Source organism: Microcaecilia unicolor, chromosome 8, assembly GCF_901765095.1.
Source record: "Microcaecilia unicolor chromosome 8, aMicUni1.1, whole genome shotgun sequence".
NCBI classification, from domain to species: domain Eukaryota; kingdom Metazoa; phylum Chordata; class Amphibia; order Gymnophiona; family Siphonopidae; genus Microcaecilia; species Microcaecilia unicolor.
This window is the reverse complement of record NC_044038.1, coordinates 131,935,287-131,960,181: the sequence shown is the minus strand read 5'-3', so window position 1 is coordinate 131,960,181 and position 24,895 is coordinate 131,935,287. Positions and strand designations below refer to the sequence as shown.

The 24,895-nt window shown below is 47.3% G+C and overlaps 1 protein-coding gene across 1 annotated transcript in view; it reads left to right on the top strand.

Annotated features, from left to right (window-relative positions):
* Positions 1-24,895, top strand: part of RARS1 (arginyl-tRNA synthetase 1) — a 190,043-nt gene that overhangs the window by 128,132 nt on the left and 37,016 nt on the right. The window contains exon 12 of the mRNA XM_030211798.1: positions 5,081-5,190. Within this exon, the coding sequence (XP_030067658.1) occupies positions 5,081-5,190 (110 nt within the window). The remainder of the gene's footprint in view (positions 1-5,080; positions 5,191-24,895) is intronic.

The window sequence follows — 24,895 nt, the reverse complement described above, 5'->3', positions numbered from 1 at the left end:
CATGTCGATGGGCTTCACACCCAAGGAAGCTGGTCCCTCCAGGAACGCGATCTGCAGATCAATCTTCTGGAGTTACGAGCGGTCTGGAATGCTCTGAAGGCTTTCAGAGATCGGCTGTCCCACCAAATTATCCAAATTCAGACAGACAACCAGGTTGCCATGTATTACATCAACAAGCAGGGGGACACCGGATCTCGCCCCCTGTGTCAGGAAGCTGTCAGCATGTGGCTCTGGGCTCGCCGTCACGGCATGGTGCTCCAAGCCACATATCTGGCAGGCGTAAACAACAGTCTGGCCGACAGGTTGAGCAGAATTATGCAACCTCACGAGTGGTTGCTCAATTCCCGTGTAGTGCGACAGATCTTCCAGGTGTGGGGCACCCCCTTGGTAGATCTCTTCGCATCTCGAGCCAACCACAAAGTCCCTCAGTTCTGTTCCAGGCTTCAGGCCCACGGCAGACTGGCATTGGATGCCTTCCTCCTGGACTGGGGGGAGGGTCTGCTGTATGCTTATCCTCCCATACCTCTGGTGGGGAAGACTTTGTTGAAACTCAAGCAAGACCGAGGCACCATGATTCTGATTGCTCCTTTTTGGCCGCGTCAGATCTGGTTCCCTCTTCTTCTGGAGTTGTCCTCCGAAGAACCGTGGAGATTGGAGTGTTTTCCGACCCTCATCACACAGGACGAAGGGGCACTTCTGCATCCCAACCTCCAGTCCCTGGCTCTCACGGCCTGGATGTTGAGAGCGTAGACTTTGCCTCTTTGGGTCTGTCGGAGGGTGTCTCCCGCATCTTGCTTGCTTCCAGGAAAGATTCCACCAAGAGGAGTTACTTCTTTCTATGGAGGAGGTTTGCCGTCTGGTGTGACAGCAAGGCCCTAGATCCTCGCTCTTGTCCTACACAGACCCTGCTTGAATACCTTCTGCACTTGTCTGAGTCTGGTCTCAAGACCAACTCTGTAAGGGTTCACCTTAGTGCAATCAGTGCATACCATTACCGTGTGGAAGGTAAGCCGATCTCAGGACAGCCTTTAGTTGTTCGCTTCATGAAAGGTTTGCTTTTGTCAAAGCCCCCTGTCAAGCCTCCTACAGTGTCATGGGATCTCAATGTCGTTCTCACCCAGCTGATGAAACCTCCTTTTCAGCCACTGAATTCCTGCCACCTGAAGTACTTGACCTGGAAGGTCATTTTCTTGGTGGCAGTTACTTCAGCTCGTAGAGTCAGTGAGCTTCAGGCCCTGGTAGCCCAGGCCCCTTACACCAAATTTCATCATAACAGAGTAGTCCTCCGCACTCACCCTAAGTTCTTGCCAAAGGTTGTGTCGGAGTTCCATCTGAACCAGTCAATTGTCTTGCCAACATTCTTTCCCCGTCCTCATTCCTGCCCTGCTGAACGTCAGCTGCACACATTGGCCTTCTATCTGGAGTGGACACAGCCCAACAGACAGTCTGCCCAATTGTTTGTTTCTTTTGATCCCAACAGGAGGGGAGTGGCTGTGGGAAAACGCACCATATCCAATTGGCTAGCAGATTGCATTTCCTTCACTTACGCCCAGGCTGGGCTGGCTCTTGAGGGTCATGTCACGGCTCATAATGTTAGAGCCATGGCAGCGTCGGTAGCCCACTTGAAGTCAGCCACTATTGAAGAGATTTGCAAAGCTGCGACGTGGTCATCTGTCCACACATTCACCTCTCATTACTGCCTGCAGCAGGATACCCGACGCGACAGTCGGTTTGGGCAGTCAGTGCTTCAGAATCTGTTCGGGGTTTAGAATCCAACTCCACCCCCCTAGGCCCATGTTTGTTCTGTTCCAGGCTGCACTCTCAGTTAGTTGGTAAATTTTTTAGGTCAATCTCAGTTATGTCCTCGCCGTTGCGAGGCCCAATTGACCATGGTTGTTGTTTTGAGTGAGCCTGGGGGCTAGGGATACCCCATCAGTGAGAACAAGCAGCCTGCTTGTCCTCGGAGAAAGCGAATGCTACATACCTGTAGAAGGTATTCTCCGAGGACAGCAGGCTGATTGTTCTCACAAACCCGCCCGCCTCCCCTTTGGAGTTGTGTCTTCCCTTGTCTTTGTCTTGCTACATATGAGACTGGCCGGCACGAGCCGGTTCGGGCGGGAAGACGGCCGCACATGCGCGGTACGCATCGGCGCGCGAGGACTAGCAAAGGACTTTGCTAGAAAAGTGTTCCGATTGGAGGGGCTGCCGTGGACGTCACCCCCATCAGTGAGAACAATCAGCCTGCTGTCCTCGGAGAATACCTTCTACAGGTATGTAGCATTCGCTTTACGATCACTGTGCTGGCTGAATATTGACCATAATATGGATAAACTAGTAAAAAAGGCCCGTTTCTTTAAGAAAGAAATGGGCACTAGCAAGGTTATATTCAAATGTTGATTGTTGTTAACCAAACAGTGCATTTAAAAGTGCTATAATGAGAAGGAATAATTGTGAAGGGTGTATAATGAGGAAGATTGTCTATGAGTATGACATATTGTTAGTGGGTTTTTTTTTAAATTGTAATTCATGTGTTGCTTTGTCCTACTCCCATATGCACCAACCCCCTCCCCATGTCCATCAACCGTTGTGTGTGTGACAGTGAGACAGAGAGAGAGAAAGACTGTGTGTGTGTATGAGAGAGTGAGAGTGTGTTTTTGTGTGTTAGAGAGATAGAGTGTGACAGTGTATGTTTGTGTGTGGCTCCAAGTTCCATGACCCCCTCCCTCTCCTTCCGTCCGAGATGCATGCCCACCTTCCATTCGAGGTGCAGGCCCCCTACAGTGTCTGTGACAGAGAGATAGAGTGTGACAGAGTGTGTGTCTGTGTCACATGTGTGTGAGACAGATAGAGAGAGACAGTGTGTGAGGGTGTGACAGATAGTGTGCGTGACAGTGAGACAGAGAGAGAGAAAGACTGTGTGTGTGTGGGAGAGAGAGAGAGAGAGTGTGTGTGTGTCTGATAGAGAGAGTGTGACAGAGTGTGTGTTAGAGTGTGGCTCCAAGTTCCATGGCCCCCTCCTCCCCCCCTTCCGTCCGAGGTGCATGCCCCCCTTGCGGCCGAGGAGCAGGCCCCCTACAGTGTCTGTGTTAGAGAGAGATAGTGTGCAACGGAAGCTGAGGAAGACAGGGAACAGACATTTAACCTAGCGAGCGTCTCCTCGTGTAACCCCCTCCTTCCCTCCCTCTCCTTCCGTCCGAGGTGCAGGCCCCCCCCTGCCTTCTGTCCGAGGTGCAGGCCCCCCCCCTTCCGTCCGAGGTGCAGGCCCCCTACAGTGTCTGTGACAGAGAGAAAAAGTGTGCAACGGAAGCTGGGGAAAGACAGGGAACAGGCATTTAACCTTGCGATTGTCTCCTCCCTCTGTTCCGTTTCTCCATTCTTCAGCACGATGCCCTCACCGTTAGGTCTTTTGGGAGGCTGTTGAGCGCGTCAGTGGCGTCGGAGAAGCTCAACGCTTTGTTTTGGTTGTCATGCAGTATGTTGTGCTGGGAAAGCGTTTGTTGAGGTGCTTGAAATATCCGCGAGGCAGTTTGAGTGGTGGTGGGTGGATCTGTCAAGCGGTATGGTGTGTCGGGTGGGTGGCGGTTGAGGTGCTTGAAATATGCGCAGGCAGTTTTTTTGGTGGGGGGGGGCGGTTGGATCAGCTGAGAAGTTTGTTTGGTTTTTTTTCTCCCTCCCTCCCCCCCCCCCCCCCCCCCCCCCCCCCACGGGTTGAGATGTGGATGTCATACTGGGAAGGTAGTGGAAATCTGCCGAGGCAGTTTGGGGGGGGGGCACCAGTTGGATCAGCTGTGAGTTTGTTTTGGGGGGGGGGGGGGTTCCCCCGGGGTCTGATGTGGGCGTCATACTGTGAAGGTGACGTTAGCCTGGCTTTGGAGCCTAGCAGACCAACTCAGCCACGAACACAGGCAGCAAGACCGAACGTTGGAGGTGAGAATTATTATATAGGATGTGTATTTAATATAGCAGTCAAATGTTTTTTCTAATTTAGAAGCTGGGCCACAATATCTAGGACAAACAACCAAACACCAGTAGCGATTCAAGGAAGGATAAACACAGCAAGAATTTATCCAGACATCAACTTTAATAGAACAGGACCCAACCTGGCCAAGTTTCGGAAAAACCTTCATCAGGGGTCTACAAACAATAAATCAAATCAAATCAATAAATGTATAAGAAAGCATTAAAATAGATTATATAAAAATGAAAGTAATTAAAAATGCAAACTTTACACATAGGTTTCCACAGTACGTTCACAGATTCAAAACATGTACTGCAAAACCCTGTCAACATATTAAAAAAAAATATATATATATATATCATTATTGCTGCCTATAATGTATAGCTTCAAAAAAGATAAAAATCCTAACCATATAGAGCCTTGATTAAAATAAAATTCTCAATAACAATATTTATATTATATGGCTTATAGGGTGAACACAATGCTAAGCATATGGACAATGACTATCATTTTAACAACACACAAGTATATAATCCAGCAGATTAGCAAAAATAAGTGAAGGAAGGATTCCAGAATAAAAATAAAAAGTCTTAATGCGATTCAAAATAAAAAACATCAAACCAAGGGATATATTATAAATGTATAAATAGTAACGGTCCTCGATATAAAATAACTGTCACAAAGAAAAGAGGGGGGCAATAATGGCACCAGACTATTTGCATCTCTACATAAATTATCAAAAAAAGTGATGTCACTTCAGTTGACTTTAAAAACAAACAAAAAAGCAATTAAAAGAACACAGCATAGATGTTAAACCAGTTAAACGAACATATATGCTCAGCTACGCTGCATAATGGCAAAGCTATAAAACAAACATAGAATAAATATAATTACACATTTATAATATATCCCTTGGTTTGATGATTTTATTTTGAATTGCATTAAGGCTTTTCAATAGTTCGGATCTCTGGGAGAGCTTTCCGTCCTGGTAGTACTGGGTGCTGTCACCTGCTTAGATATCTGATTGATTGATTAATTCTGATGTCTTTATAGAGCACATGTTATTTTTGGGCAAATTTGCTTTGTGCCTGTTTGCTGCTCATTTTGCTTATGGTTTTCTAGTCTATACACTTCCAGACGGTGTTTGCAGCAGCTCAGATGATTGGCTGGTATGATCCTGCTGTGACCAGAGTGGAGCACGCTGGCTTTGGAGTTGTGTTGGGAGAAGACAAGTAAGTGTCTAAACCTAACAAGTAGAGCAAGAGACGTAAAGGATCCTGAGTGGACTGTACGCTTCAATGTCTGCCATGCAAAACAGCAAATCGCACAACATTAAATAATTCCAAAATAATTAAAGATAAAAAAATTTGCTTCTGACAGTTATTAAATTACATGACAAGAATTTGGTGTACTTTGGAACCTCCTTTACCTTTTTGTAATACCTTTCCATGATTGTGTTATGTAATTTATAAAACCCGCTCAAGTTTATATTCTTATTGTAAATTATTTTAAAAGAAGGAAAAAGAAACTTCAAAAGCACAAACAGGAGCAGGAAGTTAATCAAAGTTCGTCACCATTTGTCATTAGTCAAAAACCCTCCTTTACTTTCTTTTTCTTAAGTTGTTTGTTGCAACATTAATCAAAAATACTTAGCTAAACCTTATCTATTGGAAAACTAGTACTTCTTTGTTTAAAAGAAATCACAAATAAATACTTTATGGCATATGCAACATGACCATTGTTTTGTTAATCTGGCTGCATCAAGGAGACACTGCCCTGCTTTACTTTGGGAATGATGTTGTGAAATTGCTGCAAAAAGAAAATCTTAAATCCTTTCAGAGAATCTCAAATGTAAACCCATTTTCTTGAAGAGGCATACTGGAAAAAGAAGGATGTTTAAAGCCTGATGCTGCTGTCATATGTGTTATATCATAATCTTGCAAAACAAACATTCTGTACAATACAATTATTAACAAAAAAGTGTCCCCACTGTATGGGAATTTAATCTCTGTGTTTTTAAAGACTAGCCTAAAAATCCATCTTTGGTCTAAACGTTTCAGTCTGTGATCTCTGTTGCCACCTTCATTCTATATTTCTATATGATGAAGTGTGACAGAAAACAACAAGCTCCTATATTTATGTACCAATGTTAGGAGCTTAAATTTGTCCCCTATTTTCATCCAAAATTAGGAGCGCTAATTTTTCGAGCCGAAAATTTATCTAAATGTAGGAGCTTAAAAGTTAATGCATTTAAGGAGCTTGATCACATCCAAGATGGCCACATACCGCAGGGCTTGCTTTGAAGTTCTGACTACTATGAGCAGACAGAAGGGATGCCTAAGAACTTACCTCACTATGACCTCCCAGGCCTCAATGATGAGTCAACCGTGCTCTGGAATGTTGGCGTATTAGTGCACCCATGTCTAGGGGAGTGATTGATTCATGCAGAGTCCTATGGGGAGAGTGAGGCATTGAAAGCTTGGCTAGTTTTCTTCCTCCAAGAGTTGGGTTGGCTTATCAGCTTTTCCTAGAGCAGGCTCGTTACAACTCAGTCTGTGGAGTATTTAAGTGCCATTGCCAGTAGGGAGATAGTGTTTTTAACCAAGGGCAGAATTCTAAAGTTACAGTTGCAGATTTGGGGCCTTCTCAGGTTGAATTGACCCAGACATTGGAATTATCAGATTCTGGATTTGATGGCAGCAGCCTTGCATCTAGTGCTGTGAACCAGGACCCTTAGTATATACTTCAGAGCTTCAGTCCCAGTGGTTTTCTCATTCTCAGAATCTTTGGGTGAGATTCTCCTTTTGAAGAGAAATGGGATGCGCATGTCTTGTTGATTGAAGGAGGAGAGTCTTGCAGTCGTGGATTTTTAGGCATGAGAATGGATTCTGGTCACAATGGATGCAAGTGTGACCAGTTTGGGGGGGACCCATTGCCTGACTGAAATTGCTGAGGAACGATGATCCTCAGAAGAAATAAGGTGGCCCATCAACCACTTGAAGACAAGGCAGTTGGTCTAGCTCTACAGGCATTTCTGTCTTTGAGGCAAAAAGCAGTTCATTTACTTTTGGACAACACAACTGCATTATGTCACCCACTAAGGCAGCACAAGGAGCAGTGAAGTAGTAGAAGAGGTGAATCCTCTTCTTGGGTAGAGAGACACTTCATGGTGCTCTGTGTTTCATATGACTGGGGTAGAAAATGTTCAAGCAGATTTTCTGAGCAGAAATATGTTGGATCCTGGAAGGTGGTAGCTGGCAAACTTGGTGTTAGCGAACATTGTACACTGCTGGGGGGTGCTGGTCATGGACTTGATGGCCACAGTGGAGAATGCTAAAATGTCCAGGTGTTTCAGCTTCAAGAGGAGAGTGCAGGTGAGAGGAGCTGGATGCTCTTCGTTCAGCAGTGGCATCGGGGTGGAGAGGAGAGCATGCTGTATGTGTGTTTGTATGGCCACTGGTGGGCACAATAATTCAAAGGGTGCAGAGTCATTAGGGCCTGGTGTGCTAGTGGTCCCAGACTGTGATATGCAAATGTCATCCAGCTGAACGTGGAAGATGTGCTGCTGTTTCCTGAAGCAAAGGGTCTCTTGTTTCAGGGCCCAATCCAGACACTAGATGTATCTTGTTTCAGTCTTAATGGGCTAGCTCTTGAGACGGTGAAGCATCAGAGAAGGGGTTTATTCTAGACAGCTGATTGTGATTCTGTTAATCTAGAAACAGGACCAGTTTTTTGAGGTACATTGGACTTGGAGGATTTTTTTTGAAGCTTGATATCATGATCCAAGTCTTCATCCCTTCAGGACATCTCTCCAATTCTAGCCTTTTTTTCAGGAAGGTCTTAAAAAGGATTTTGCATTGAACTACATGCAGGTTCAAGTGGTGGCCGTTGTGTTGTATAGAGGCTCTATTCAGAGTTATCCCTTGGATGTATTTTGAGAGACGTAAAGCATCTGCAGCCTTCTTGGCAGCTGTTAGTGCTTTCTTTGGTAACTTCATCTTGGCCTCCCTGCTTTTGTAAGGAAACCATTAAGACCACTTTGAGAAACTACTCTGAAGGCAGTGTTTTGGCAGTCATAAGGTCAGCCTGAAGACTTTTGAATTTGCAGGCCTTTTCTTTTTCTTTTTTTTTTTTTAATTTATTTATAATTTCAAACAAAATATTATACAAGATAAACTTGCTTAGGTAATACAGAGACATAAATCATATGAAATCAAGTAAATAATTACAGGAAAACAAATCTCCCTTTCATAGACCACAAATATGATGAAGGGGGTCAGAAAAATTGAGGAGAAGCATTTAACACAATCATACTTTCTAGAAATTAGGACCTAGACCTAACCACAGGTGTATTGACACTATCTTAAACCCTAATCCTGGAAAATCATTTAGCAAGCTTCTTTAATTCAACAAAACTTCTCAATTGTTCAGGCTCAAAAAAAATATACTTATTATCCTGATACTTTATAAGATATTTGCAAGGATAAGCCAGCAAAAAGCTGGCTCCTAGCTTTTTAACGTCCTCTCTCAGTAACAAAAACTTCCGCTCTTTTCTTGGGTAGACTTTATAACATCTGGATAGATCCATACTTGAGCACCATAGAATAATTTTTGAGAATTCTTAAAGAATAGTTTCATAATTGAATTAACATCAAGCTCAAAAATAAAAGATACCAATAAAGTAGCACGAGATTGGATCTCAGTCAACGATTGCTCAAGAAATGCTGTCAAATCCTGTAGTCCTGAAGGTTGTAAATCCTGTTGGACCTTCATTCTCTCCTGCTCCTCATTTTTTCGTGGAATTGGGAGATAGTATATTTTATTAATCGGAGGAATACAATCAGAGGAGTAGTGAAGAACTTCAATTAGATATTTTTTAAATAGTTCCATTGGGCCCAGCTCTGTCATTATTGGAAAATTTAATACCCTCAAATTGAGGCGTCTATTGAAATTTTCAAATTGATCTAACTTGTTATGTAGGATAATCTTATCCTTGATCAAACTTTCAGCTGTATTCTTTAATGAAGTAAGTTCTTGTTGAAATAAAGCCTTTTGTTTCTCAGAATCCAATTTAAATTTTTCAAAAGAATCATGCAGAGAGTCTACCTTAGTCACTAGTGAAGCTGTGTCCAAAGCAGCTTTCGAAGTTGTCGTGTGAAGATTCTGTAGCATTGCCCAAATGCCTTCCTGGGTAACCTCCACACGGGCTCATAGCTCCTGATGAAAACCTTCAACAGCATTTCCGGGGGAGGCTCCGACCGCGATACTCTCCTCGCCGCCATCTCCAGACGCCTCCGAAGGTTCCCCCTCCCCACAGAGTTTTGCTGGACATGGAGGCGGGTTCATTTCGGGCGAGGAGAGAGTCGTCTCCAGCCCTAGGGGAGCCGTCGCTCCTCCGACCTCTCCCATAGCAGGGCTCCTCGCCTCTTTATCCCGTGGAGTACTCGTCACGAATCCATCGAGGGTCCGCTGGACTGCTTGGGAGGCTCCCGGTGCAGTCGGTAAGCCCTTAACCACCCCTTTCCTTTTTGTATGGGACATAGTTGGTATTTTAAAAGTACTTTCAAGAAAATAGGAATAAGAGTCCGCAGAGCCTCGATGAGCGTTAACGAGCAACGCCCGCCATCTTGGACCCCCTACTGCAGGCTGCAGGCCTTTTCTTATTGGGAGTCTTTCCTGATGTTGGAGGACGGAGAGAATTTGTCTGGTACCTTTTTTTTTATTACTTTTAACTCATTTTCATGCAAGTCGGTCTTGCTACTCACGTATCAGAAAGCAAAGGGCAGTAGTTGCTGATAGGAACTACAATGGTTAGATGTGAATGTAAGAGTTACTGTACTGGGTCAGACCAAGGGTCCATCTAGCCCAGTATCCCATTTCTAACAGTGGCCAGTCCAGGTCACAGTTACCTGGCAGAGTCCAAAAAGTACTCAACCTCAGTGATAAACAGTACCTTTCCCCAGGTCTAACAAGGTTTATGGACTTTTTCCTCCAGAAATTTGTCCAAACCTTTTTTTTTTTTTTTTAACCCAGCTCCCTTAACAGCTTTTACCACTTGCTCTGGAAATGAGTTGCAAAGCATAACTATACACTGTGAAAAAATACTTTCTTCTTTGTTTTAAGTTATTAACGTGATAGAGTTTTTGTACTTTATGATAGAGTAAATAATTTTTTTTTTTTTTGTTTTGTTACATTTGTACCCCGTTCTTTCCCACTCATGGCAGGCACAATGCGGCTTACATGGGGCAATGGAGGGTTAAGTGACTTGCCCAGGGTCACAAGGAGCTGCCTGTGCCTGAAGTGGGAATCAAACTCAGTTTCTCAGTTCCCCAGGACCAAAGTCCACCACCCTAACCACTAGGCCACTCCTCCACTCCTATTTCCATTTACCCATTCTTCTCTCTGTCATATCTTCTCCCAATTGTCTCTTCTCCAAGCTGAAGATCGCTAACCTCTTTAGCCTTTCTTCATAAGAGCGTTGTTTCATCCCCTTAATCTTTTTGGTCACCGTTCTGTGTGCCTTTTCCAGTTCCACTGCATCTTTTTAAAGATGTGACTAGAGCTGCACACAGTACTTAAGGCGCGGTGTCACAGTGGAGCGATACAGAGGCAGTGTGATCTTCTCTGTTTTTGTTGTTTATTCCTTTCCTAATAATTCCTAACACTGTTTGCTTATTTGGCCACCGCCACACACTGAGCAGAAGGTTTTTCAACATATTCTCCACAATAACTCCTAAATCCTTTTCCTTGTAGAACTTAGCATCTTGTAGCTATAGTTTGGGTTATTTTTCCCAATGTACATCACTTTTTATTCTAGTCCACGTTAGATTTAATCTGCCATTTGGATGCACAGTCTTCCAACCTCCCAAGGTCCTCTTGCAATTTCACACAGTCCGCATGCAATTTAAGAACTTTGAATAGTTTTGTGTCATCTGCACATATAATCACCTCATTATTTGTTCCCATTTCCAGATCATTTATAAATAGGTTAAAAATCACTGGTCCCAGTACAGATCCTTGCAGTATTCCACTGTTCACCCTCCTTCATTGAGAGAATTGGCCATTTAACCTTACTCTTTGGTTTCTATAACCTACATTTTCTGAGGACTTTCTCATCAGGGATTTTGTCAAAAACGTTCTGAAAATGTAGATAAAGTGTATCAACTGGCACACCTTTATCCACATGTTTATTCATGCCTTCAAAAAAACATGTAGCTGAATCCATATTGACTCTGTCCCGTTAAACCATGTTTGCATACGTGTTGAGTAATTCTGTTCTTTTTAATAATTTCTACCATTTTGCCCATCATCCCTTAAAACCCTTTTTAAAAATTGGCATTACATTAGCTACTTTCCAATCTTCAGGTACCATGGTGATTTTAATGACAGTTACAGATTATTGATAATAGATCTGCAGTTTCATTTTTGAGTTCTTTCAGTACCGTGGGGGTATATACCATGCAATCCAGGTGATTGCTGTTTTTTAACTTGTTAATTTGGTTTATTACATACTAGTAAAACAGGCCCGTTTCTGACACAAATGAAACGGGCACTAGCAAGGTTTTTCTCGGAGTGTGTATGTTTGAGAGAGTGTATGTGAGAGTGATTGTGTGTGTGAGAGAGAGTGAATGTGCGAGTGTGTGTGTGTGACAGAGAGAGAGTGAGACTGCAGGGTGCGAGTGTGTCTCCTCTGTCACCTGCCCCCCCTCCAGCTACCCAGCGATTCTCCTCACTCCCCTGCTCCCCCTCCAGCCACCCAGCAATTCTCCTCTCTCCCCCCTGCACCTCCTCCAGCCACCCAGCGAGCCTCCTCTGTCCCCTGCCCCCCCCTCCAGCCACCCAGTGATTCTCGTCCCTCCCCTGCCCCCCCTCCAGCCACCCAGCGATTCTCCTCTCTCCCCTACCCCCCCTCCAGCCACCCAGCGATTGTCCTTTCTCCCCTGCCCTCCCCTCCAGCCACTCAGCGATTGTCCTCTCTGCCCTCCCCTCCAGCCACCCAGCGATTGTCCTCTCTCCCCTGCCCTCCCCTCCAGCCACCCAGCGATTGTCCTCTCTCCCCTGCCCCCCCCTCCAGCCACCCATTGATTGTCCTCTCTTCCCTGCTCCCCCTCCAGCCACCCATCGATTCTCCTCACTCCTCTGCCCCCCCCCCCTCCAGCCACCCATCGATTCTCCTCACTCCCCTGTTTACCTCCGTCGAAGCGGCCGCGTCTTTGAAAGCCCTGCCTGTCTGTAGCCTTCTCTTCGACTTCGTTCCCTCAGAGTCCCGCCTTCTGATGTAATTTCCTCTTTCGGCAAGGGCAGGACTCTGAGGGAACGAACTGGAAGGGAAGGCTATAGACGCTGAGGTTGTGCCTGGGGCTGCTATCCTGTGGTTGGTCAGTGCTGTTTGTGACGAACCCGGAAATACGTGACGTCAGTACAGGAGATGGATACAGCGTTACAGGCAGCACGAACCCTTCAGTGCCACGGAGTCAGCTTCAGAATGTTGGAGGTGCTTTTTATTATATAGGATTCCATCAGTTCCTCTGTAACTCTTAAATACCATTTCTGGCATAGGTAACTCCCTTACATCCTCCATAGTAAAGACTGAAGCAAAAAATTCATTTAGTCAGTCTCTCTCCGCTGTGGCCTCGTCCTCCCTGGGTGCTGTTTATCTCTTGGATGATCTAACGGACTCTCTCACAGGGTTTCTGCTCTTTGTGTACCTGAAGAAGATTTTTCCTCTACAGCAAGCTTTTCAAATTCTCTTTTAGCTTCCTTTATCATAATCTTGCATCTAACTTGCCAGTGCTTGTTATACTTCCTGTTTTCTTCAATTGGTTCCATTCCATTTTTGAAAGATGTTCTTTTGGCTCTAACAGCCTCTTTCACGTCAAATTTTTAACCATACCAGCAGCTGTTTTGCCTTCCTACCACCTTTTTTTTTTTGATTTGTGAAATACTTCTGGTCTGTGCTTTCAAGATGGTATTTTTAAACCATGTCCATGCCCCATTTAAACTCTTAAAATTGCAGCTGCATCTTTTAGATTTTTTACCATTTTCCTTATTTTTATCATAGTTGCCATTTTGAAAGTTAAATGCTGTTGCAGTAATTTTCTTTTGGGTCTTCGCTCCAAATTTGATCATGTTATGATCACTATTGCCAAAACAGTTACCCTTTGCACCAAGTCCTGCATTCCACCAAGGATCAGATCTAAAATAGCTCTCCCTCTTGTTGATTCTTGAACCAACTGCTCTATGAAGCAGTCATTTATTTCATCTAGGAATTTTATCTCCCTGGCATTTCCTGATGTGACATTCAGTCGGTGTTGGGGAAATAATAATTGCCCATTATTATAGTGTTGCCAAATTTGTTAGCGTCCCTAATTTCTGTTAACATTTAACATCTATTGGCCTGGAGGACAGTAGTATATCCTCATCAGTGTTCTCTTTCCCTTCACACATGAGTAACTTAAAGAATGCTCTAACCTTCACGCTTATCTCGCTGGGTATGCTAGTATTCGATAAAGGAAAGTAGCCATCTGATCTGCTTCATAGGATTGGTGCCTATATATAGGCTCATTGTTATAGAATTAGCCCTCCCCCCCCCCCCCCCCCCATGGTGCTAAGTGCCCAAAAGAGAGAGGGTTAGGTGCTGTGCAGGACTGAGATACAGGATCTGGGGATGATGATGGATGATGTTTCAGTAACAGTTGGCTAAGGGTGATTCAAGGTGCATACCACCAGATGTGTCCATACTTGGATGCAGTGGCCTTGTATTTCTGAATGCACGATTTCTTGTTCTTTGTCATCAACAGCAGATGAATCCAGAGACTTGAGGGTTATGACCATCAACCAGCAGGAGATAGAGAGCACTGACTGAACTTTGTCATATAGGACAGTATGCTCCTTGGTCAGTTAGTGTAGCTCTATCACCAGCAGGTATTGGACGTTCTCTCACAAGCTCCTGGTCTTATCTTTAACTTTGATCTTGTTATGGGGTTTCTAGTTCAGCTAAGCCTTGGGGTATCTAGGCTGGTTGGCTACCCACGTTCAGCTAAGGCTGGTTGGCTTCCTATTCTAGGGGTGCACCTGGTAATACAAAGTCCCTCCTTCCATTTCCCCCCCCCCCCCCCCCCCAATCTTCCTCTTGCCACTTCCCCTTCTCCTCCCTCGCAGGCAAAAAAAAAGCCTGGGGATTTGAGCATTAAATCTGCTCTTGCAGCTGTTGTTGGTTGTGGTTGATTTGAACTGCCCTGTGATAGCCTCTGCAGAGAAATTCAGTTAACCTGCCTTCCACAGCAGCGGTGAGTACAACTTTAAATTTCCCTTCTTGTTGGGCTTATTCGTGTATTTTTTTTCCATTTTTGATTTATGGTGGCTGAGACTGTAAAACGCCGCTCTCACTGGGAAGCGCAGAGCAGCGTCAGGGCAGTGTAAAGCGTGTTTCTCCGAGGACAAGCAAGCTGCTTGCTCTCACATGTGGGTCGACGTCCACATCGGCCCAGGAAACTGCAAATTTTTCCCAGCAAAAATAATAAGTTTTGCCAGTCTTCTGGCACGCGAATAGCGCGGATAACTTTCCGCTCGTCCTCTTCAGTTTTCTTTTCTCCACGTTGAGGTGCAGTAGTTTTTTTTCTGCACTCCTCTCAGGCCCAGGAAAGAGTCTTCGTGACTAGTCACTTTTTTCCTTCTAATTTTTTCTTCATTTTATTATCACTAAAAAAAAATTAAAAAAAACAGTTCCCATAGTGTATTTTTATTTTTGTACCCTTTTAAAGTTTCCTTTGTTTTCTCGACGTGGCTGGCCCTTTGTGCCCCTTTTTCTTTTAACAGGCACAATCGCGTCTTTTAATTTTGCCGAAGCCGTTTTCCCTTCCATGTCGTCGAAGACACCCAGCGGCTTCAAACGTTGTACTCGGTGCAACCGGACCATCTCAGGTACCGATAACCACGCCTGGTGTATCCAGTGCCTTGGGCCTGACCATAGCCCAGCCACTTGTAATCTGTGTCTTTGTATGAAGAAACGGACCCAAGCATCTCGAGAAGCCCAACGAGAAAAGCTTTTTGGGGTTCGGTCTGGTCCTTCGACATCGGTACCGAGGTCGGAGGCGTCGACATCGAAAGGAGCATTGACGTCGGGGGGGAGAGGTAATTGCTGCTGAGAGACCAACTCGCGCTGGGAGCAGTGAGGAGTTGAGTGGGTCTCCACCTGCCTCGAGGCCTCCTGTTATGCAGGCCCCCCCCCCCCCCCCCCGGGACTGACCTTCGTCAGACCCAACCCCGAGGAGACGTGAAGATTCCACGCCCTCCTCGTCGGTACCGAGGAGTCGATGACGGGCGTCGAGTGAAGGCGAAGAAGTACAGTCATCATTCTCCTTCAACACACGGTACCAGGAGCTCCGGGGCGTCGAGAGAGTCAGTGCCGAGAGGATCGCTCCCCCTCGATACAGGGGGTGCCAATGCCCAGTACCTGCTCCCGAGCCACCACAGATTCTGACACCGCCTGTTTCACAGACCCTGCAGCCTTCTCCGATGGCGGCTATCGACGAGCGCATCCTGGCCTTGTTTCCAGAACTTCTGGAGGGACTGCTATGACATCAGCTTTGGTGTCGGGGGGTGCTTGCGCCTTCTGTACCGTCTGCTGCAGTGGTGTCTGGCCCTTCTCCTTGGGTGAGATCCCCGACCGTGGTGCCGCCTGCGGCATCGGTGTCGACTCCCCTTCTTCATCGGTGGAGGGAGCTTCGCCGCAGTCAGACTGGGCGTTGGCCTCTCGACATCACCATCAAGGACATCGTTCCTCAGTGTCGAGGCAGGTTCAGTGTCTGAGTACCTTAACAGAGGTCTTATCCGATACTGAGCAGGAGCGTTCGTGGGAGTCAGAGGAAGATCCCAGATACTTTTCTCTTCTGATGAGTCCTATGGGATTCCCTCTGAACCTTCCCCTCCACCAGAGAGGAGACTATCTCCACCGGAGAGTCTTTCCTTTTCCTCTTTTGTCCAGGAAATGGCTACGTCTATTCCCTTCCCTGTGGAGGTTGAGGATGAGCCCAGAACTGAGATGCTCGAAGTCCTGGATTATTCTTCTACACCTAAAGAGGCTGTGACAGTCCCTCTGCATAAGGTACTGAAGGAAGTCCTTATGCAAAACTGGTCCAGGAAATGGCTACATCTATTCCCTTCCCTGTGGAGGTTGAGGATGAGCCCAGAACTGAGATGCTCGAAGTCCTGGATTATTATTCTACACCTAAAGAGGCTGTGACAGTCCCTCTGCATAAGGTACTGAAGGAAGTCCTTATGCAAAACTGGTCGGCCCCTCTATCTGGCCCTGTGGGTCCCCAAGAAAGCTGAATCCCAGTATCGGTTCCATGGTGAACCTGGATTGGTAAGATCTCAGTTACCCCACAATTCTATGGTGGTGGATTCCGCCCTCAAGAGAGCCAGGAGTACTAGAGACTATGCTTCGGCGCCCCCAGGCAGAGAAGCTAGGACACTTGATTCTTTTGGGAGGAAGACGTATCAGGCTACTATGCTCGCTGCCAAAATTCAATCATACCAGCTCTTCACGAGCGTTCACTTGCAGGATAAGGCAACTGCCTAGCTTGGTTGATGCAGTACCTCTGGAGCAAGCCAAGCCTTTTCGCCAGGTGGTCAGGCAGCAGAAGGCATGTCGAAAATTCCTGACCAGGGGTACGTTCGACACTTTTGATGTACTACTACTACTACTTAACATTTCTAAAGCGCTACTAGGGTTACGCAGCGCTGTACAATTTAACATGGAAGGACAGTCCCTGCTCGAAGAGCTTACAATCTAAAAAGACAAATGTACAGTTAATCAGATAGGTCAGACAGACTGGGGCAACCTATATGTTCGAAAGGTTAGGTTCCGAATGCAGCATTGAAGAGGTGAGCTTTAAGCAAGGATTTGAAGATGGGTAGGGAGGGGGCTTGGCTTAGGGATTCAGGAAGACTGTTCCAGGCATAGGGTGAGGCAAGGCAAAATCAGCGGAGCCTGGAGTTGGCAATGGTGGAGAAGGGTACTGAGAGGAGGGATTTGTCATGTGAGCGGAGGTTACGGGCAGGAACGTAGGGGGAGATGAGGGTAGAGAGGTAGGGTGGAGCAGAGCGGAGGTTACGGGCAGGAACGTAGGGGGAGATGAGGGTAGAGAGGTAGGGTGGAGCAGCAGAGTGAGGGCATTTGTAAGTAAGGAGGAGAAGCTTGAATTGGATGCGGTATCTGATCGGAAGCCAGTGAAGCGACTTGAGGAGAGGGGTGATATGAGTATATCGGTTCTGGCGGAATATGAGACGTGCGGCAGAGTTCTGAATGGATTGAAGGGGGATAGATGGCTGAGTGGGAGGCCAATGAGGAGCAAGTTGCAGTAGTCGAGACGAGAGGTAATGAAAGCGTGGACAAGAGTTCGGGTGGTGTGCTCAGAGAGGAAAGGACGAATTTTGTTGATGTTGAAAAGGAAGAAGCGACAGGTTTTGGCAGTCTGCTGGATATGCGCAGAGAAGGAGAGGGAGGAGTCGAAGATGACCCCGAGGTTGCGGGCAGATGAGACGGGGAGGATGAGGGTACCATCAACTGAGATAGAGAGTGGGGGAAGAGGAGAAGTGGGCTTAGGTGGAAAGACGAGGAGCTCAGTCTTGGACACGTTCAGCTTCAGGTGGCGGTTGGACATCCAGGCAGCAATGTCGGATAGGCAGGCCGATACCTTGGCCTGGGTCTCTGCGGTGATGTCTGGTGTGGAGAGATAGAGCTGGGTGTCATCAGCGTAAAGATGATACTGGAAGCCATGAGATGAGATCAGTGAGCCTAGGGAAGAAGTGTAGATAGAGAAGAGAAGGGGGTCCAAGAACAGATCCCTGGGGAACTCCAACAGATAGCAGGATGGGAGTGGAGGAAGATCCATGGGAGTGCACCCTGAATGTGCGGTGGGAGAGATTGGAGGAGAACCAGGAGAGGACAGAGCCCTGGAACCCAAATGAGGCCAGTGTGGCGAGAAGTAAATCGTGATTGACAGTGTCAAAAGCGGCAGAAAGATCAAGGAGGATGATGGATTTGGCCAGGAGCAGGTCATTGCAGACTTCAGAGAGTGCTGTTTCTGTTGAGTGGAGAGGGCGGAAACCGGACTGGAGTGGGTCGAGGATGGCATGAGAGGAGAGAAAATCAAGACAGCGGCTGTGAACGGCGCGCTCAAGTATTTTGGAGAGGAAGGGTAGGAGAGAGATGGGGCGATAGTTGCAGGGGCAGGTAGGGTCGAGTGATGGTTTTTTGAGGAGAGGTGTAACTACGGCGTGCTTGAAGGTGTCGGGGACAGTTGCAGTGGAGAGAGAGAGAGGTTAAGGATGCGACAGATGGAGGGGTTGACAGTATGGGCGATGGTGTTAAGTAGGTTGGTGGGGATGGGATCAGAGGAACAGGTGGTGCATTTCGAGGAGGAAAGAAGGTGGGAGGTTTCATCCTCGGTGATCTCAGGAAAGGAGGAGAAGACGGCCTGGGTTGGTTGGTTGAGGGAGAGGGTTAATGGGTGAAGTGGGGGGGGGGGGGGGGTGGGGGTGATGGCTTGGTAGTGAATTCAAGGTTGATCTTTTGCACTTTGTCGTGGAAGTAATCAGCCAGTGATTGAGGAGAGAGTGAGGGGGGAGTGGGAGTGGGGGGCACCTTGAGGAGAGAGTTAAGGGTGGCGAAGAGACGACGAGGGTTGGAGCTGAGAGAATTGGTCAATTGGGTGTAATAGTCCTGTTTTGCAAGGAATAGGGAGGAGTGGAAGGAGGATAGCATGAATTTATAGTGAAGGAAGTTTGAATGAGTACAAGATTTCCTCCAGAGGCGTTCGGCAGATCGTGCGCAGGAGCGAAGGTAACGGATGCAAGGGGTCAGCCAGGGCTGGGGATTAGTACGCTTTGTGGGACGGGAGGTGGATGGTGCGAGGGTGTCCAGAGCAGAGGAGAGAGTGGCATTGTAAGCAGAGACCGCTTTGTCAACAGTCTCGGAGGACATGATGGATGGGAGGAGATTAGAGATACTAGCGGATAAGGTGAGGGGGTCAATGGCCTGGAGATTCCTGGAGGTGGTGGTTAAGGTTGGGCGGGGCAGGGGGGGTGAAGAAGTGTGAATGTGATCAGGTGGTGATTGGAGAGAGGAAGAACTGAAGCTTGGAAATTGGTAGGTGAGCCGGATGAGGAAAGGACAAGGTCAAGACAATGGCCGTCACGGTGAGTAGGGGTGGTAGAGCACAGCTGGAGGTTGAAGGAGGAAGTTAGGGTGAGGAACTTAGAAGCGTGAGGGTCGGATGGGTCATCAACATGTATATTGAAGTCTCCGAGAATGAGAGATGGAGATGAGGGTTCAAGAAAGACAGAGAGCCAGGCATCGAAGTCGGTAAGGAAGGAAGAGAAGGATTTATCAGGGGGGGCGGTAGATGACTGCCACTCTGAGTGGTAGCGGGTTGAATAGCCGGATGGAGTGGGCTTCAAAGGATGAGAAACAGTGAGACTGCGGTAGGAGGAGGGGTTGGAAACTACAGGAGGGCGAGAGTAGTAACCCAACGCCTCCACCGCGGTCAACTGGGCGGGGAGTGTGTGAGAAGAGGTAACCACCATGGCAAAGGGCTGCGACTGAGGCAGAGTCGTCTGGGGAGATCCAGGTTTCGGTTAGGGCGAGCAGTTGAAGGGAGTGGGAGATGAAGAGATCGTGGGTGAAGGGCAGTTTGTTGCAGACTGAGTGGGCATTCCACAAGGCGCAAGAGAAGGGGAGGGAAGAAGGGGGGAGGAGGGGAATAGAGACGAGATTGGAGACGTCTCGGGATCGTCCGCGTGGATAGGACGGGGACAGATGAGGGGGACCTGGATTAGGGTTAATGTCTCCCGTGGATAGTAGGAGGAGGAGCAAGAGAAAGCGGAGGAGGGAGGGGGAGGACGGGCGACGAAGGCGACGAAGACGGGGTGCACTTAGGAGGAATGGGGATGGGTTAATAGCAGGAAGGAAGTGTTGAAGGTTGAGAGCGAGGATGGAGGAGGGGGATAAGAGGGATGGTGAGGTGGTGAGGGATGGGGGTGAAAAGGGTATTGCCGTGGCGGGCCAGGCGGGAGGGCAAAGAGTTCCAATGGTGGACAGTGGGGGTGGGGAGGAGAAGAGATTAGGAAGGGACAGAGCAAGGAAGAGAATGTGGATAGGAGCCATACGTAGTGACTGAGGTGTAGCAGGTGACTGTGTGGTGACTAAGGTGTTAAGCAGATAGATAGAATGGAGAGCTGGGTTGGAGGTTTGGAATTGATGGACTGGTAAGTTAATAGTTGACAAGCTAGCAGCAGGCAGGCAGGTAAGTCAATGGATGAGAGGCACGCAGGCAGGCAGGCGAGCAGGTAAGTCCATGGTTGACAAGGTAGTAGCAGGCAGGCAGGTAAGTCAATGGTTGACAAGGTAGCAGCAGGCAGGCAGGTAAGTCAATGGCAGAGAGGCTTGCAGCGGATCAGGCAGACTGGAGCACGCTGGAGCAGATGTACTGGAGCAGGCAGGCTGGGCAGGTGTACTGGGGCAAGTAGGCTGGAGCAGATGGACTGGAACACTGGAGCAAGCATGGGAAGCTAGATCGGTGGACTGGAACAAGCTGGGATCGGGCGGACTGGGACGAGCTTGGAGCAGGCGGATCAGGCGGACTGGAACACACTAGAGCATTTGGACCGGAACAAGCAGGCTGGCGCAGATGGACTGGAACAAGCAAGGGGAAGCTGGATCATGCAGACTGGAACGAGCTTGGAGCAGGTGGATCAGGCAGATTGGAACACACTAGAGCATTTGGACCGGAACAAGCAGGCTGGCGCAGATGGACTGGAACGAGCAAGGGGGAAGCTGGATCGGCGGACTGGAACAAGCTTTAATAATCTACTCGCCGCGTGACATCACCCGACGCGTGGCTAATTTTGGCCGTCTCACCGTGCGCTTAAAGGAGCAGTGCGTTCGTCCTCCCCTTCGCTACAGGGGAATCAGTCCGTCATCTCTGGCTCTCCGAGCCCCGGCCTCCTCCCGGGTCTGCGCACGCCTGGACGAAGTGGGCTCCGCTGCTCCCAGTCAGGCCTCGAGGCCGACACCACAGGGAAGATCTCGGTGCTGGGTGGATGGAGCATCCAGGATCGCTTCTCAAGGTATAGTGATGCGTAGAGTCTCATGGCTGCATGTCTCTGACCTGGACCATTCAGTCCAGCAGCGAATGGCAGATGTTCCTTGCTGGGGGGGACAACCTTTTTGGTGAAAAAGTAGAGGATCTTGTTGATCAGATCAAGAAACATAATGATGCTATGGATTCTCTCTCCCATTGGGCGTCTTCTGCTACTACCTCCTCATCTAGTAGGTATTTGGGGGGGGGGGAAGAGGAGTGCTCCCTATTCCTATGCTAGACGTAGGTACACTCCTGCTTCTCGACAGCCTTCCCAGGCTCGGCCCCAGCGTGCGTGCATCTAATGCCCGTGCTGCTCCCCAGCAGTTAAGCATAGCCTCTGTAAAAGTGTCCGTACCGGATGACTTGCCGGTTGGGGGGAGGTTGATATCTTTTCACCAAAGGTGGCCTCTCATAACCTCCAACCGGTGGGTCCTTCAAATAGTCCGGTCAGGATACACCCTCAATCTGGAATCCAAACTTCCAGATTGTCCACCGGGGGCTCATTCTTACAGCTCCCAGCACAAACAGGTACTTACAGAGGAACTCTCCGCCCTTCTGAAGGCCCAAGCGGTCGAACCCGTTCTGATCCATCTTTTCATCCTCATGGCTGGGGCCAACAAAAGGAATGTGTCTTATTGGATTAAAGAATCTATTGCTTCATCTTTCATTCTGTCGGGGAAACAATATCCAAGTATCCTTAGGGAGCATTCTACGAGAGCTATTTCCACGTCTTGGGTGGAATCTCATGATTCTCTTGAGGAAATCTGTAGTTACTTTCATACCTTTTCCAGTTACTATTGCCTGGATGTTTCGGCCTCGTCAGAAGCATCTTTTGGAGCATCTGTTCTCTCCGCAAGTGTTTTCTGATTCCTGAGGACTGCTTTGCTACATCCTTGCTGTTGATGACAAGGATTGAAACATTGTCTTACCTGATAATTTTCTTTCCTTTATTCACAGCTGATGAATCCAGAACCCCACCCCTTCAGATGTTCTCTCTATCTGTGGTATCCGGTTTTATTTAGCAGGCATTTCAGTCTGTTTCTCTGTTCTAAGTTTGTTGTTACACTTCATTTTTTATCTGTGCATTATGCCTCTCTTCTGTGATGAAGGTGAAATTTGTTAATTATTCCTTCTGCTTTAAGAGCAATACTAACTGACCAAGGAGCATACCACTCTATATGATGATCAGTCAGTGTTCTCTATCTCCACCTCCTGGTAGATGGTCATAACCAACAAGATGCTACCAGCAGATGGAGACTGCAAACACTTAAACTCGAGAACAATATAATAGCCCTATGAAGCTACCATCCAGCTAGAGAATGACATTAGAACAAAGCCTGTGGGGACAGGGACAGATCCCGCAGGGATAGGGACAGGGAAAAACTTTGTCCCCCGTGTCATTTTCTACTTTGAAGCATGTTAATGAACAGGACTGATGCAGACGACGATATTTTGAATTTTTGGAAAAATAAGCAAACCTGCTAGCCACAACTAGTAAAATTTGCATGAGAGATCCTTTACATTCCTTCTACTGGCACATCTTCTAAGAAGACAAGTTGCTAGTTTTTATTATTGTTTTCTATTTGTGATTTATAAACAAAATTTGCACAGCATATTCCGTTTTATACTTCAATAAAAAGATTTAAATATAAAGTCATAAGTGTTCGAAGCTTCTGCAGATGAGGACTGAGCCCATGGGGATGGGACGGCAACAGAACTTGTACATTTTTGGGATCTTTCCAGGTATTTGTGACCTGGATTGGCCAATGTTGGAAACAGGATGCTGGGCTTAATGGACCTTTGGTCTGTCCTAGTATGGTAACACTTTTGTACTTATATGTACTTGCAGAGACAGAACCTGCGGGGATGGGGCGGGAATGGAGATGGAGACAGAACCTGCGGGGATGGGTTGCGGATGGAGATAGAACCCACGGGGACGGGGAGAAACTTTGTCCCCGTGTCATTCTCTACATCCATCCACTGTGTTCTCAGTCTCCAGCAGATGGTGGACATGCAACCTTTGCAGTCAGTCCATCTGGTAAGCCTGAAGAGGGAAATTTCCTGGGGGGGGGGGGGCTTCTAAATTTAATTCTGTCTTAATTTTGAATTGTTTGTTGCACAAAAAAATAGATTCAGTTAGAGGCTGTTCTCTGTATTTGTACCTGCCTGTGTTGAGGTGTTGGTCTACAGGGACCAGCTAATCCCCAGGGGAGTTACACTCCGGTCTCTCCCCCTTTACCCCCTACCAAGGGGCGAACCATTGTGCCTTGGCCTCGTGGTGGTTGCAAAGGCCTTGAGTGCCGTTTATCTTTGCTGTTGTATCACTGCCAGACTAACAAAACAAAGTTAAGGATGTGAGACAAACTTCTGGCAGTTCTCCTGGGAGGAACCAGTCCTCAACTGCCTTCGGAGTGCCATCAAGGCCCCATACACCTGACTTAGGGAACCTATGGCTTCTGGGATATGAGCGTGCAGTGGTGCAAATTGTGCAGCAGAAAGGAGGTAGAAGTTCTGGAGTTCCCTGTAAACTGTGCGGTGAGCCTATATTGGCAGGACACAGGCTGTGACTCTGCTGTTGGTGATATTTTCCCTATGCTTAGACAGGAAGGAGCTTGTGCTGCAGCAGGATCTACTTTGGTGGGAACTGCCACCATTGTTTTTTGGCCCGCAAGTCAGATTGCCACTGCACCTGGTGAACAAAGCTCCTCTACCTAGTCCTCCTTCCTCGGTAGGTGTGGTGCCCTTAATGGGGGTGAGAGTTGGTTTCCTGCCAGATTTTGAGATGTAGGATCTTGGGATGATGATGAGATGAAGTTTCGGTAACAGTTGGCTGGGGTGATTCATGCTGCATACCACCTATTGTGTCTATACTTGGATGCAGTAGCCTTGCATTCCTCAACATACGATTAATTATTACAACTGAGGACTATTGTAATCTATATGAGGCTTGTCAGGAATTAAGTTGAGGTTGTGAAGGATCCAGTTGTAGCTCAAAGTGAATTACATTCAGTGCAATAGGTATTTCTTTTTTCCTGGATGACTCACTATGATTTTGTACCTGAGGCAGTGAAAGGTTAAGTGACTTTCCCAAGGTCACAAGAATCTGCAGTGGGTTTGAACCAGCTTTCCTGGTTCTCAGCCAGTTGCTCTAACCATTAGGCTATTCGTCCACTTTTGATCCTTGGACACATTCTGTTCAGCTGACTTGGCTCATCTATGCTCTGATTGCCTATTTGCTAGTTAGTTTCTCTTGAAGTGTTTCTACTATACATTAAGGATTGTGGCACATGACCACTTGATGCTGTCTGTGACTTTCTCTGTGAATGATGTGAAGAGACTTCTGCTTGTTTCAGTCAGCCAAAGATGTGGCTCTTTTTCTTGCCCTACAGGGTGCTTGCAACTGAGAGGGCTGCTAAAGTAATCTTTGGCAGAAGGATGAGCATCAAGGCATGGGTGTGACATGAACAAGATGATTCACTGCCTGGCTGCTGTTTGTAGTAGGCTTCAATAAGCGCTGGTAATCCAGCCATGGAGGAGGAGGAGGTTGCTGGGAATCACAGTGTAGAACTTGAGAGATCTGACAGAGGCAATTCAGAAGCTCTCTTTGGCACAACGCAACTACTACGTCAAGCGTTGGCTGTAAATTTGAGAGCCTGAGATCATACACCACGTGTCCTGGCTTAGTAGTGAGATTCATTCCTGTCACTAACCCATTTGGAGAAATTGCCCATGCAGTTCACTTCCTGACTCCCTAGTCCATTAAGAAGGAAAGGATTTCAGCTTGGTCCTC